Consider the following 15,443-nt stretch of genomic DNA (forward strand, 5'->3'; position numbering starts at 1 on the left):
TGGCTAAAACCAGATTCTAATTTTACTGTAGCAGACAGGTTTGAGGAAGGTGACTCGTTGCGAGATATGAGAGTGCCAGAAAAAAGATTCACTTGTGGATGTGATCCGTTGCAAGTATGTGCTTGAATGGAAAGCCCTGTTTCCAAATCCCAGACATCATTTCTAGCAGCACAACACTAGAGATCTGAGAAGCTAGTGTACAATTTCTCACGACCTCAATCAGCACGTGTTCTACTACCAGTGTTTGTGTGCCCTCTCAATCAGTCATCGCCTATAACTCAGTGGATATATTGCATAGCGTCTGATATGGTATCGAGGCAGAATGCTCTACAAATACTATAGAATTATCTATCTGGGGCTGTGTGGGAGTCGCAAATACTGCTTACATACCACGTTCCTTAGCCGATTCACTTTCAAAATGTGGGAATTTTATCACGAGGTTGCATCGTGGGCTACGTGTTGGTCTGATAATACACATTCCTACGATCACTGTCACGGTGATCCGGAAAATATCACCTCATTCAGAGATAATGTCATTCGTAAACCGGGTTTACCTTTTAACATGGATACTTGTCTGCACCCGTAGAACTAAGATCGCTTGTGACAGTAACACACAGTAGTTCTACCGATCGGGTTTTTTTTTTTTTTTTTTTTTTTTTTTTTAACATCTGGCCAATTACGTCTCTCTTTCTAAGGCACAGTGGTGGCACTCGCAAGAACAAAAACCGAAGAGACATGCCCACCCATCGTTGATTTTCGGTATTATTTTGTATCGTGTGGAATCATTTATTGATCAAGAATTATACGTAGTAGTAGTGGTGTGTGCGTGATATGTTCGCATTTGAGCATTAAGCTTATAATGCACACAACTGGCCATTAAAATTGCTACACCAAGAAGAAATGCAGATGATAAACGGGTATTCATTGGACAAATATATTATACTACAACTGACATGTGATTACATTTTCACCCAATTCGGGTGCATAGATCCTGTGAAATCAGTACCCAGAACAATCACCTCTGGCCGTAATAACGGCCTTGATACGACTGGGCATTGAGTCAAACAGAGCCTGGATGGCGTGTACAAGTACAGCTGCCCATGCAGCTTCAACACGATTCCACAGTTCATCAAGAGTAGTGACTGGCATATTGTGACGAGCCAGTTGCTCGGCTACCATTCACCAGACTTTTCAATTGGTGAGAGATCTGGAGAAGGTGCAGCAGTCGAACATTTTCTGTATCCAGAAAGGCCCGCACAGAACCTGCAACATGAGGTCGTGCATTATCCTGCTGAAATGTATTGTTTCGCAGGGATCGAATGAAGGCTAGAGCTACGGGTCGTAATACATCTGAAATTTAACGTCCACTGTTCAAAGTGCAGTCAATTCGACCAAGAGATGACCGAGACGTGTAACCAATGGCACCCCATACCATCACGCTGGGTGATACGCCAGTATGGTGATGACGAATACATGCTTCCAATGAGAGTTCAATGCGATGTCACCAAAGACGGATGCGACCATCATGATGCTGTAAACAGAACCTGGATTCATCCGAAAAAATGACGTTTCGGCATTCGTGCACCCAGGTTCGTCGCTGAATATACCACCGCAGGCGCTCCTGTCTGTGATGCAGCGTCAAGGGTAACCGCAGCCATGGTCTCCGAGCTGATAGTCCATGCTGCTACAAATGTCGTCGAACTGTTCGTGCAGATGGTTGTTGTCTTGCAAACGTCCCCGTCTGTTGTCTCAGGGATCGAGACGTGGCTGCACGATCCGTTACAGCCATGCGGATAAGATGGCTGTCATCTCGACTGCTAGTGATTCGAGGCCGTTGGGATCCAGCACGGCGTTCCGTATTACCCTCCTGAACCCACCGATTCCATATTCTGCTAACAGTCATTGGATCTCGACCAACGCGAGCAGCAATGTCGCGATACGATAAACCCCAATCGCGATAGGCTACAATCCGACCTTTGTCAAAGTCGGAAACATGATGGTACGCATTTCTCCTCCGTACACCTCCGTACACGAGGCATGGCAACAACGTTTCATCAGGCAACGCCGGTCAACTGCTCTTTATGTATGAGAAATCGGTTGGAAACTTTCCTCATGTCTGCACGTTGTAGGTGTCGCCACCGGCGCCAACCTTGTGTGAATGCTCTGAAAAGCTAATCATTTGCATATGACAACATCTTCTTCCTGTCGGTTAAATTTCGCGTCTGTAGCACGTCATCTTCGTCATGTAGCAATTTCAATGGCCAGTAGTGTATGTGTTTGTGTTCCGGCATGTGTGATGGAAATGACTTTGTCCAGTCGTAACGAATGTACAGATATTTCCATTTCCAGTGCCACAGCCTTCAGCAGGGTGTATTTCCGATACTTCGCTCATTGTCGAATGCCGTTCAATTGAGACTGCTATCGTAACATTTAATTGTAAGTATAATGATAAAACATATATGTGACTGGTTTTCTAGAATGATTCTGTGTAATCATGGTCTGTGGGGGTAATGATTCACGTTTACTGTTAACGGCAGGAGCCGTCGAATGCAGAGGCCTGTTGGAGTGTAGGAATGTATGTAAGTTAACTTTGCCGTCGTCTAGACGACCGAATAGCGATGTATTACTTAGTATGGGTTGGGTGGCTTTCGTGATCAAGTGGAAATTTAAGAACATTATGTGTGGAGGTGCGTTTGCACTGGACCGTTACTCCCTCCCATGTAAATTGTTCGGTTGACTGCTTCTGCACATTTCGCGCTTTTATTTAGTTGAGTGAAGATCGGTTTTGGCGTGTGCATCGTGCTTGTGCAAGACACATTTGCCTGTTCTCTAGACATGGGAAAGACCTTAGTTGGCTTGTAAATTATAGGGATGATTTGGAATCTGTTGTATCACCAATATCGGTATTCGAGAATGGAAATATCAGTTTCCTCTATTTGTTTCTAGTTACTCAGTGGTTTACAGCACGATGCACCTTGCTAACTTTGGGATTTGTAAAGAAATAATTCCCAGTCTTCATCTTGGGAATTATGTTGCGCTAGCGATCGGTAGGATGCTGCCTAGTGCTTGATATCAAGAAGTAAATCGAAAATGTTATAATATTATAGAGAACCGTGCTAAAATACGTGTGTTCTTGTAATCCCCATGTCTGGAGATGTGCTTAGAAAAGCGAGCAAGCAAGGAAGTAGGTTCGGAGCAGAAACAGTAATGTGTTTGTGCTGAGGGGAAACGATCCCGAATTTGTAGAAGAGGTCTGAGAGTGACTTTGGTCCGCTGAGGTGATTTTGTACGGTGGAGGTTATGAATTGTATGTTTACTAGATCAACACAGTATGCGGTGATATATTGCTCTAATATTCAAGCTCCTGTCCTTGCTGGGAGAGCAGTGTAATTGACGATATATATGGGACTTTTCGAGGTTTAGTTGTCATTGTAATATGGTGATCAGTGTAAAATAGTTTATTGCCACTGAATGTCATGTCTGTAGAAAGAAAGAAAAGGTTGACGGTGCTTCCCTAGGGCTGAGGAGCCTCGTGACATGGCCGGTGTGAGTGTAATCATATGATAATTTTTTCGGGTGCTGTACAGATATAAAAGATAACTGCACTGTTGTGTAAAGTGTTTATGTATTATACTGAAACGTTACTGTGACTTACATAGCGTAAAATGTGTATATATTGCAATGTAAAGTTAGTGTGGTTTAAGTTGTGGTATGACTAGAGAGGATAGCAGTGTGTCCTATCATGAGGGACGTATAGATTTAGCACATTGATAACCGCAAGAGATTTTTTACGTGAAAAATTATGTGCGCTGTAGATAGTGAGATTCATTCCAGAAGCACAGACATCAAGAGGAGACATTACCTGTACATTGATCGATGTCAGACTGTAGCAGCAATCGTAATATTTAGTTATAGTCACACTGGTAAATATCTTCCTGGCTTCCAATATTCTTGTGAGTCTCGTATGCATTTGATGACCTGTAGACAACTTTGCGGGTTTAACTGTCAATGCAATTTAGTGATCTGTGCAAAATACTTTTACCGCTGAAAGTCCCGTCTGCAGAAAGAAAGAAAAGGTGCTTCGATACCAGTGTCTTCAGTAATTCGGCGGGTAAACTCGATAAGAGCCAATCATAATGCTCGATTCATTCAACTCTATTGTGCTGGGATATAGAAGTCTCTACATAGTGGTGAGGACATTTGCGTATATTGAGAGCAGAAAGGGTAGTACATGATGGACTGGGTTATTCACCGTTATTTTGTAAACAGGTTCCGTTAGGGTAAGAATTTTCGAGCATACAAGCTGAGACAGCAAGAAAGTGAGCGTTAACTATTTCTGGGTGGCTATACAATTTCCTCTGTCATCAATGGTAAAGACATGTGCTGTCCAGAGTGTCTCACATATGAGACCAGCGTGAGTGTGCTTTGGAGTTCTGTGTCAGTATAACACTGACTGTATACTCGAAAATAGAACCAACTTTCACCTGCATCCAGCTGCGACACGCAGCTGTGATGGTGCGTGCAATCCTGGAGGGTCTGTGCTCCAGTGCAGCGCGTCAGCACCAGTGCCTAGGTGAACATGTATTTCCCGAGGAATTTCTCAGGTGTCAAGTATAAAAGTGGTGCCACCGTGTCATACGTGCAGGACCTTAATGGGCGTATGTGTGTGGTTTGACAGCTGATGGCCACGTCATTTTGCGGGGGCTGCCATTAACATCGTGTGCGGTCTAGTGGACAGGGGGTGGCGGAGGGTGCTTGCGCACGTTGATTGCATGTCTGTTGCATTATTTTTCGAGCAGATCTGTAGGCTGTGCTGTGCATTATTTGGAGAGTTTACGATTTCGTGTTGGCACATCACTGTGCTGCATTATTTAGGAGGAGTTTCCATGTCTGCAGACTATGTATTGTGACCCCAAGCACATCAGGGCGGGTGTTTTGTGTCAGTGTGATAAATATACTCCATCTGTAAATAAATTGTTCCAAAATAAATAAAGCACACTCCTTCCTTTCTCCAGCAGCCCAGCATAGGCTGAGGAAGTGGTGGCGGTCGGGTGACTTAGGTTAGTGGAGGTGAGTTTTGTTTCCTGCAATTTTGTTAGGTTAATAGAGAAACCCCAAATAACCATTCTTTACTGCGCCAGTTCCTAGGATGAGGTGGCGGTCGGATAATATAGGTTAGTGGAGGTAGTCCAAGTGTCCCTTCTTTCGCGCCATTTTCCTACCTTTGTAGAGATATGCGAATTGACTTTTCTTAACTACAAAAATTGAAACTTGGTGCCAGTTCCTAGGAAGAGGTGGCGGTCGTGTGACTTGGTTTAGTGGAGGTAGCGAAAGTGAAATATTTCCCCGCAATTTTCTTAGGTTAGTAGAGATAACCGTGTTGTGATGCATTATCATGTTGGAATTTGACTTCCTGCCGTTTATCTGGGGGAGGGGAGGGGGCGTTAGATTAGTGGATGTAGCCCAACTGACCTATCTTCCACCAAAATCAAACTTCCAGCCAGGGGGGTGTGACACTTGCATCATCACAGCCGCCATCTTGAATGGCGTCATGCACTGAGCACTGAGCACGTTAGTACATGTTTGTGCACGTTAGTACATGTTAGTGTACATTAGTACACATTAGCCCGACAACATAGTTGGTATGGGGCTGTGGCTGTCGGTTGAGGTTCGTGGTGGAGACTTTAACTATTTCCTTCCAAGTCCAGGTGCCCATGGCACTCGCGAAAATTCATCCCAAGTCTACAATAGCACTCTCTGGTGGTGTCAATATGTACTAGGCCTTGTGGTGAATTACTGTTTTCCGCCATCTTGGATAACGGTACTTGTGTCATCACCTGACGTCATGGCCGCCATCTTGGACCACTGCGCCCTCTGGTGGTGGCACTGTGCAGACCTCATGGCGAACACACTGTTTCCCGCCATCTTACGTCACAGATGAGAGTGCCCTCTGGTAGTGGTTCTGTGTACTAAGTCAGTTGGAGTCCAGACCTCGTGGTGAACTCACTTGGATGGCTGTGCTGCATGAAATTGTTTAAAGACTGCTGCATGCAAAATAAAGATTTATGTCCAGCACTGGTCGAGTCATTTTCCCACGACTCCTTAGGAGGAGGTGGCGGTCGGGTGACTGAGGTTAGTTCAAGTGTCCTTTGTTTCACGCCATTCTCATGGATTACTAGAAGAATGAGAACTGACCTTTCTTTACAGCCAAAATTCAAACCTGGCGCCAGTTCATAGGAAGAAGTGGTGGTCGGATGACTTAGGTTAGTGGAGGTAGCCCAGGTGACCTATCTTCCCGCGATTTTCTTAGGTTAGTAGAGATAACCAAGGTGTGATGCATTATCCTGTTGCAATTTGAACTTTGCGCCATTTTTCTGGGGGAGGGGGGCGTGGAACTTTCCTAGCAAAAGCCGCCATCTTGGATAACGGTTCTTGCGTTATCAGCTGACGTCATGCCCGCCATCTTTGATGACGTCATGCGCTGTTGCCAAGTCCACACGCCGCCATCTTGGATGACGTCATCGCCGCCATCTTGGATATCGGTATGTTGTGCGAGAATCCCCCCTGTACCAATACTCCTGTGGCTGCACGGAAAGAATTATTCAACATGGTGGCTTTGCTGTCAGAGTTCCTCCGGGCCATAATCCGTAGGTAGCGGTCATCCACTGCAGTAGCAGCCCTTGGGCTGCCTGAGCGATGCATGTCGTCGACAGTTCCTCTCTCTCTGTTATCTCCTCCATGTCCGAACAACATCGCTTTGGTTCACTCCAAGACGCCTGGACACTTCCCTTACTTAGAGCCCTTCCTGACACAACGTAACAATGCCGACGTGATCGAACAGCGGTATTGACCGTCTAAGCATGGTTGAACTACAGACAACACGAGCCGTATACCTCCTTCCTGTTGGAATGACTGGAACTGATTGGCTGTCGGACCTTCTCCATCTAATAGACGCTGCTCATGCATTGTTATTTACATCTTTTGCCGTGTTTAGTGACATCTCTGAACAGTCAAAGGAACTGTGTCTGTGATACAATAAACACAGTCTACGTCTATCTTCAGGAGTTCTGGGACCTGAGACGATGCAATACTTTTTTTGGTTCTCTTCATGGATATGCAGCCAGTTTTCATCGTTCGCGACGTTCCAACTGGCCACCATCTTCACGTGAGATTGCATGGGCATAATCACATCGGAACTGAGGTAACAAAAGATACGGCAGCTCCTTTATATCCCCGGAACAGGTCGCTGCGTGTATGCACGAGGAGCACAATAACTGCCCTCTACGAAGCGAAGAATTGCAGCGCTGCCGGCGGTAGAAATTAACAATAGCGGTGAGCAATAGCAACAAGATGCAGCAGGACGAAAACCAGATAGTTATTGATTCAGGATTGCACATCTTTCTTAAAGCAAAACCTTTATTTGTATTAATAATGTCATCAGATGATCATATCTCGATGGATTTCTTAAGTACACAATCCCAGTAACGGGGAGCCGGAGCAACAACCTGCTTCTCTTTAAATGGCACATTATGCCCTTCATTGAGACAATGTTCAGCGGTGGCAGATTTTTCACGCTGAAGCAAACGTGTGTGACGTTGGTACTCCATACAGCGGTCATGAACTGTGCGAATAATTTCTCCAGTATAAGCCTTTCCGCAAAGGCATGGAATTTTATATACTCCATTCTTCCTCGATCCCAAATCGTCATTAACTGATCCAAGAAGAGCTCTAGTTTTGGCCAAAGGCAAGAGGACCCCCTTACTATCGTATTTCCCGAGGATTGTTGAAATTCTCGAAGAATTACTCCCCGCAAAGATAAAAAAGTATTGATTTACAAGTGTCCTTTGTTGGTTCACCTGGTGGTCCAAATTCGAAAGCACAAACAATGTGATGCCCAGTATATCCATTTTGTCTGTAAACAACCTTAAGGTAATCCAGTTTGTGTGTCAAACAAATCAGAACTGAAATAGTATAAACCTATTTGATCAGTGTACGTAAATCTCCCATGCGTTGATGCGGTGGATAACAACTAGTTGTGGAGATAACGGTCCGTATACATAGGTTTACTGTATACACTGTGTACGAAAGTCCCATTTTTTTGTGTGTGTGATAAAAACATCCAAAAAAGGTAATTTGCCGTCTTTTTCAATTTCCATCGAAACTTTGATGCGTGGATAAACGCAGTTAAAATGATCCAAAAGTCGAATACGAACCGTTACCTCCATGCTACTACTTGTCATCCACAACATCAACACATGGGTATTCTACGTACACTAGGCAAGAGAACCTACACTATTTCGGGTTCTGATATTTGACGCGGGGGCTGGATTGTCTTAAGGTCGTTTTCAGGCCAAAATGGGTGTACTGATCATCACATTGTTCATGCTTTCCAATTTGGACCATCATCTGAATCAGTTGCTTTTTAGCCATTGCGGGGTATATTCTTTGAAAATTTCAAGAATCCTTGGAAAATACGATATTAAAAGGGCGCTTTTGCCTTTGGTCAAAACTAGAGCTCTTCCTGGATCTGTTCAAGACGATTCGAGATTCAAGAAGGCTGGAGTATAAAAAAATCCCTGCCATTGCGGGAAGGCTTATATTGGACAGACTGTCCGCACGGTTTATGACCGATGTATGGAGCGTCAACATGTTTGCTCCATCCTGAAAAATCTACCGCCGCTGAACATTATCTCAATACAGTCGTTTAAAAAGACGCAAATTATTGCAGCGGCCTGCTCCCGGTGTAGAGGAGCCGCCGTATCTGATGTTACCTCAGTCCCGGCGTGATGGTGCACCTTCAGTTTCACCTGAAGATGGTGGGCAGTTGGACCGTCGAAATATCGTATCGTCAGGACGATGAAATAGGGCTACACACACATGAAGAGCATCAACATTAAAGGACGCTGTGACACGTATGCAGTTCTATTTACTGTCATTAATAACTGTCAGTGACAAGTATCAAATGGTTAAGGTTACAGTGAAGATGCTACTCAGCACAGCGTAAAAGATTCATTAAAAAGTTATAACCCAAAGACAAGGCGAAATAGTAAGAAATATTATGGTAGAAAAGCAAACAAATTTTCACGCAGGAAGAAATCTAGACGTACATAATATATTTACAACCAGCGAAATAGCTGGGAATCATCAAAGAATATTAGAAAGAAAAATTTATGTATACATAAAAGAGTTTTATAAAGTTAACTATCGAAAACTGTATACCATTCTGTAGGAGAAGACATTACCATTACATCTGATTACAGAATGAAACGGATTTACTTAGATATATAGATCAGTACTGTGTGAAAGGTGGATTATAAGAAAAAACACGTATCTAGGTGTACGACAAGTATGCAGCACGTCCACCATACATATTCATTTTGAAATAGACGCTGTTTTGGGACATTAACTACAGGAGATTAATAACTACACACAGGGAACGAAATAATAAATATGTAGTTACAGTTGTGCTACTCGCTGGCTGGAAAGAGTCCTTACAGAAATCATCTCATGAACTCTGCCCGATACCTGTGAGGCATGACCTTGCTATTTCGACCAAGAATAAAATCATCTTACTCATAAAACCTATTACATGTAGCACAGTAACAGAAAAAAATTAATAGTAACAGTTAACTTATTCTACACACTAGAATACACCTTACCATTTCCAGTAGAAGCGAAAACTGTGAACAAAGTAGCAAGAGTTAATTACTTTAATGGTACGCTTAAATAAAAAAAGTAAGAATAGAATTGTGCAAAATCTTGGCGGATTCTATTCTAGAGTATGTAAGTGGCATACGACTTTAAGGAAAGAGAAAGACAGTAGATTAAATGCAGCATAATTCATGTTTTCAGACAGACACTTGGCTGTACGAGAAAAGGCAGGAAAATAAATGTACAAATAAGGACAGAGTTGCAAAGAATGAGACATCAGTGCACCTTGCTAGTTCCGAAAAAGAAATGGTTGTCTGCTCCAAGAGACGAATGACAGTGGAATGACCATAGGAAAGATGGGAAGACCAAAAGCATAAAAAAAAGTCGCAACAGGCCTATATTCTAATGCCCACAGACAGAAGAAGAATCTTTATCGGACGGTTGACTAGTGAAGAAGCATACTTTAAATGTTACCTGACGACTGTAAGCGTGATAGTACGATAACAACTATACATCTGGTTTACGTATTTGATAATAAATGGACTGACAAGGCAACTAATACTGCGCAAAATCAGCGATGAATGAAATATTTGGAAAACACCGACAAGAAGAAGGCACATGATAGTAGAACATGTTTTAAGGCATCAGGGAGAGATTTCCATGGTGCTAGAAGCAGCCTTAGAGAGCAAAAGTGAAGGAGACGATACAGGTTGAATGCATCGAACACCAGTCGTGGTAGCTGGCTGTAAGTATGACTCTGAGATGAAGAGGATGGCTCAAGAGAGGAAGACGTTGCGGGCGGGCGGAAGATGTGGGAAAAAAGCAAAGCTTTAGATAGAATCTAACTGTGTTTAAACAAGCAAAGACTTAAGGTGTAGCTTTGGAAGAGACCTTTCCTGAATTATTATTACGTATTAACTCTCAACAATTTCATCCGAAAAAATATTTAAGAAAAGGAAGAAGAAGAAGAAAAAGAAGAGAAAGAAGAAGGGATTATGGAGATGAGCTGTAAAAGTAAAATAAGTTACTGTGATTATAAAATTGCAAGTGGTCACACTCCTCCTGACGTCATTTTATATATTAATCCCAAATGTAACCAGAGCAGGTACTTTTCGTGAGCGACTGCACGCAGAAACGTGAAATGTTCGAGACTGGAACGTAGAGAAACCAGTATGGAAATTTTGCCTGTGCAGGTCAATATTGATTTATTTTTCCGTCGCGAGTAGATGTTTCAGCATATTATGTGTTACTTTTAGTGGATTTGCTGTTTATATACCTGTTTGTTAATTTTTGAAAGGATAACAATTTTTAAAGGAAGTAAAGACTAACAACAATTTTTACAAGTGGGAATGACAGTTTTTATTAATAAATTGTAGTTCATATTTGAACAAGTATCTAAAGGCTCACGCTAATTAGGAAGGTAAGATATGCAGGTCTTGTGACTGTTTCTACAGTTTTTGTTAATGAAAATTAGGCCAATGAAATATTTGTGGGAATAAGACAATAAAATATTTGTAGTTACCCTACATAAACTAACTACTGTGCTGGAGTGACAATGTAGCAGGATATACTTTTCTACATGTCAGCTGCAACAACAAAACGTTTATTACTTGCACTCTCTCACACACAAAACAGAAGTTGCGAGAGGTATTATGAAGAATCACAAATATCTACTGCAGGCAGTGGTAACCAGAATAGAGTGAGCATCAAATCATGCTTCAGACAAGGCTGCAGTTTATCACCAACGTTTTGTAATATCTACAAAAATAAAATCCTTTTGGAATGGACAAATGCAATACTATTTTACTCTCTTAATCTTAAAATCCAGCCGCGCGGGATTAGCCGAGCGGTCTCGGGCGCTGCAGTCATGGACTGTGCTGCTGGTCCCGGCGGAGGTTCGAGTCCTCCCTTGGGCATCGATGTGCGTGTTCGTCCTTAGGATAATTTAGGTTAAGTAGTGTGTAAGCTTAGGGACTGATGACCTTAGCAATTAAGTCCCATAAGATTTCACACCATTTGAACATTTGAATTTAAAATCCAGACTATATAGTGACATTGCAATCAGCAGGTGCCGAGCAAGTATTGCTAACAGTGAGAATAATTTGCAAAGAGCAGCATATTAACTGCAAAGATTCTCTGCTTTAATCAGCTCGCAGAACAAAACAAACGCGGAGGCGTTTATTGTATGATAAAAACAAAATCAGGTCGAAAACTGTGATAAATGGGAAAATAGCAGTGGGAGTAAGAAATTTTAAATATTGGAATACTACATAGTATCACATGAAGACAAAACTGATTTTCGGCATAAGGCAGAGAAATTTAGCTTAATGAACGGTGCTATGAGACGAACCTTACAAAGAAAAGTAAGAAAAGTGATACTTCTGAAATTTTACAAAACACTATCACTCTCAGTTTTGATGTAAGGGGGTGAAACTTTGATAGCAACGAAAAGGGCACACTAAGAATCGAGAGTGCAGAAATGAGGTTTCTCAGGCAGTAGCGGGATACGCAACGAAAGATCGAAACAGAAGTACAAAAAATTAGAGCAGGATTAAGATTAATGTCTATCAATGAAAGAAATTGAGGAATACAGAAGGAAATGGAAAGAGCACATCAGTAGAATGGGGAGTGACAGACTATCAAAAATGCTAGGCAAATACAAAGCAAGAGGATGAAGAAACAAATGGAGTCACAAAACCAGATGGAAAGACTCGGATTAACAAGCAAAACCTAGTACAGGCAGGAGGTGATGATGAAATTCTATATTTAAATTGCGCGCCACTCGAATATAAATACGCCAGAAAACATCAGCAGTAATAGTAACATTTGACCCGTTCATATAGACTGTGGTACGCGTTTCATCTAGAGACAGTACTACATCTGAGTACTTTGCGAAATCCACTGAGCCAAATGTGTTTCAAAATAGAGCAACTACTTGTAAAAACAAACAGAGATATCGAAAACTACAAGTTGCTGTAGCCACCGACTCAGAGTGACCACTCTCATAACCGGCGGCGCCACACGCACTCAGCAGGCAGCGGGCCGAAGGCATTCCCTCCTCCACCACGTCATGTCACGTGGCGCGATCTCGTGGTCTCCAAGCGGCATAAAGCTGCCGCACTCTGACTCCAACACTGTGCCGTATTCACTCCTGCATGCTTAATAACTACATGACAGTTGTCGTTCTGTTGACAACCCACGCTGCGAGCTAGGACTCTGTTTGAAGTTTGTCTCAAGCTGAATTTCTCGTAGCAATAAAACGGACTGCCCACATCTCGTGGTCGTGCGGTAGCGTTCTCGCTTCCCACGCCCGGGTTCCCGGGTTCGATTCCCGGCGGGGTCAGGGATTTTCTCTGCCTCGTGATGGCTGGGTGTTGTGTGCTTTCCTTAGGTTAGTTAGGTTTAAGTAGTTCTAAGTTCTAGGGGACTGATGACCATAGATGTTAAGTCCCATAGTGCTCAGAGCCATTTGAACCATTTTTTTAAAACGGACTTGGGACTTACATAGGACCCATTCTCTGTGACAGCCAACTAGGAACTGTTGCTGTCTACCGAAATCTTAACCCAAGCAGAGCTTGTAACTTAAAATATATACACTACTGGCCATTAAAATTGCTACACCAAAAAGAAATGCAGATGATAAACGGGTATTCATTGTACAAATGTTATACTAGAACTGACAGGTGATTACATTTTCACTCAATTTGGTTGCATAGATCCTGAGAAATCAGTACCCAGAACAACCACCTCTAGCCGTAATAACGGCCTTTATACGCCTGGGCATTAAGTCAAACAGAGCTTGGATGGCGTGTACAGGTACAGTTGCCCATGCAGCTTCAACACGATACCACAGTTCATCAAGAGTAGTGACTGGGGTATTGCGACGAGCCAGTTGCTCGGCCACCATAGACCAGACGTTTTCAATTGGTGGGAGAATCGGAGAAAGTCCTGGCCAGGGCAGCAGTCAAACGTTTTCTGTATCCAGAAAGGCCCGCACAGGACCTGCAACATGCGATCGTGCATTATCCTGCTGAAATGTAGGGTTTCGCAGGGATCGAATGAAGGGTAGAGCTACGGGTTGTAATACATATGAAACTCAACGTCCACTGTTCAAAGTGCCGTCAGTGCGACCAAGAGGTGACCAAGACGTGTAACCAATGGCACCCCATACCATCACGCCGGGTGATACGCCAGTATGGCGACGACGAATACACGCTTCCAATGTGCGTTCACAACGATGTCGCCAAACAGGGGTGCGATCAGCATGATGCTGTAAACAGAACCTGGATTCATCCGAAAAAATGACGTTTTGCCATTCGTGCACCCAGGTTCGTCGCTGAGTATACCACCGCAGACGCTCCTGTCTGTGATGCAGCGTCAAGGGTAACCGCAGCCATGGTCTCCGAGCTGATAGTCCATGCTGTTGCAAACGTCGTCGAACTGTTCGTGAAGATGGTTGTTGTCTTGCGAACGTCCCCAACTGTTGACTCAGGGATCGAGACGTGGCTGCACGATCCGTTACAGCCATGCGGATAAGATGCCTGTCATCTCGACTGCTACTGATACGAGGCCGTTGGGATCCAGCACGGCGTTCCGTATTACCCTCCCGAACCCATCGATTCCATATTCTGCGAACAGTCATTGGATCTCGACCAACGCGAGCAGCAATGTCGTGACACGATAAACTGCAATCGCGATAGGCTACAATCCGACCTTTGGTTCAAATGGCTCTAAGCACTATGGGACTTAACATCTATGGTCATCAGTCCCCTAGAACTTTGAACTACTTAAACCTAACTAACCTAAGGACATCACACAACACCCAGTCATCACGAGGCAGACAAACTCCCTGACCCCGCCGGGAATCGAACCCGGAAACCCGGGCGCGGGAAGCGAGAAAGCTACCGCACGACCACGAGCTGCGGACAATCCGACCTTTATCAAAGTCGGAAACGTGATGGTACGCATTTGCTCCTCCTTACACGAGGCATCACAACAACGTTTCACCATGCAACAACGGTCAACTGCTCTTTGTGCATGAGAAATCGGTTGGAAACTTTCCTCATGTCAGCACGTCGTCGGTGTCGCCACCGGCGCCAACCTTGTGTGAATGCTCTGAAAAGCTAATCATTTGCATATCACAGCATCTTCTTCCTGTCGGTTAAATTTCGCGTCTGTAGCACGTGATATTCGTGGTATAGCAATTATAATGGCCAGTAGTGTAGAACAGAAACACAGTTCCAACATGTGTCACAGTCGTTACCTGCATGTAGAAATTTGACCAGCACTTGTTGTTCCTGTTTGTAGAAATGGTTACAAGTGTTAAAGAGCTGTTATGTTGAGACGGAATTTGCGGAGAGGTAAACAAATAGCAAATCCACTGGATGTGTTACATATTGAAATCTGTAATGGTCAAAGAACAATACATCAGTATCGTATTACACAAGTACATGGCACATTGCCAATACTAGTTTCTCCAGTGTTCCTCTTTTGCAGGCAGATAAGTGTAAGGCTACAATGTCCCAAAAGATGATATTATATGGAGAATTACCATCGAAGCGAGGCAGCTGGTTAAGATATCGGCCCTGCGAGTTGATCACCACGATGCGCGAATTGCAGTAGCCGTCCGCGATAAAGACCTCTGCCGAGGGCTCCGGTGCCACCGCCACGGCTGTGGGCTGGCACAGGTGGTAGTGACCCACCCCGGGCTCGAACCGAGTACCAACCTCTATGATCGGTTCCGGGGAGCCCGGTGCGAACTGCAATAAAACATTTGTACATACACACGCACA

The 15,443-nt window shown here is 43.7% G+C and overlaps 1 protein-coding gene across 1 annotated transcript in view; it reads right to left on the reverse strand.

The window, feature by feature from the left end:
- The window catches only part of LOC124798732 (peptidyl-alpha-hydroxyglycine alpha-amidating lyase 2-like), a 185,491-nt gene that overhangs the window by 70,131 nt on the left and 99,917 nt on the right, over window positions 1–15,443 (reverse strand). Inside the window, exons 4-5 of the mRNA XM_047262260.1 lie at window positions 15,203–15,410; window positions 9,660–9,680 (exon numbers count right to left, since the gene is read on the reverse strand). Coding sequence (XP_047118216.1) covers window positions 9,660–9,680; window positions 15,203–15,410 — 229 coding nt within the window. The remainder of the gene's footprint in view (window positions 1–9,659; window positions 9,681–15,202; window positions 15,411–15,443) is intronic.

Source organism: Schistocerca piceifrons, chromosome 5, assembly GCF_021461385.2.
Source record: "Schistocerca piceifrons isolate TAMUIC-IGC-003096 chromosome 5, iqSchPice1.1, whole genome shotgun sequence".
NCBI classification, from domain to species: Eukaryota; Metazoa; Arthropoda; class Insecta; order Orthoptera; family Acrididae; genus Schistocerca; species Schistocerca piceifrons.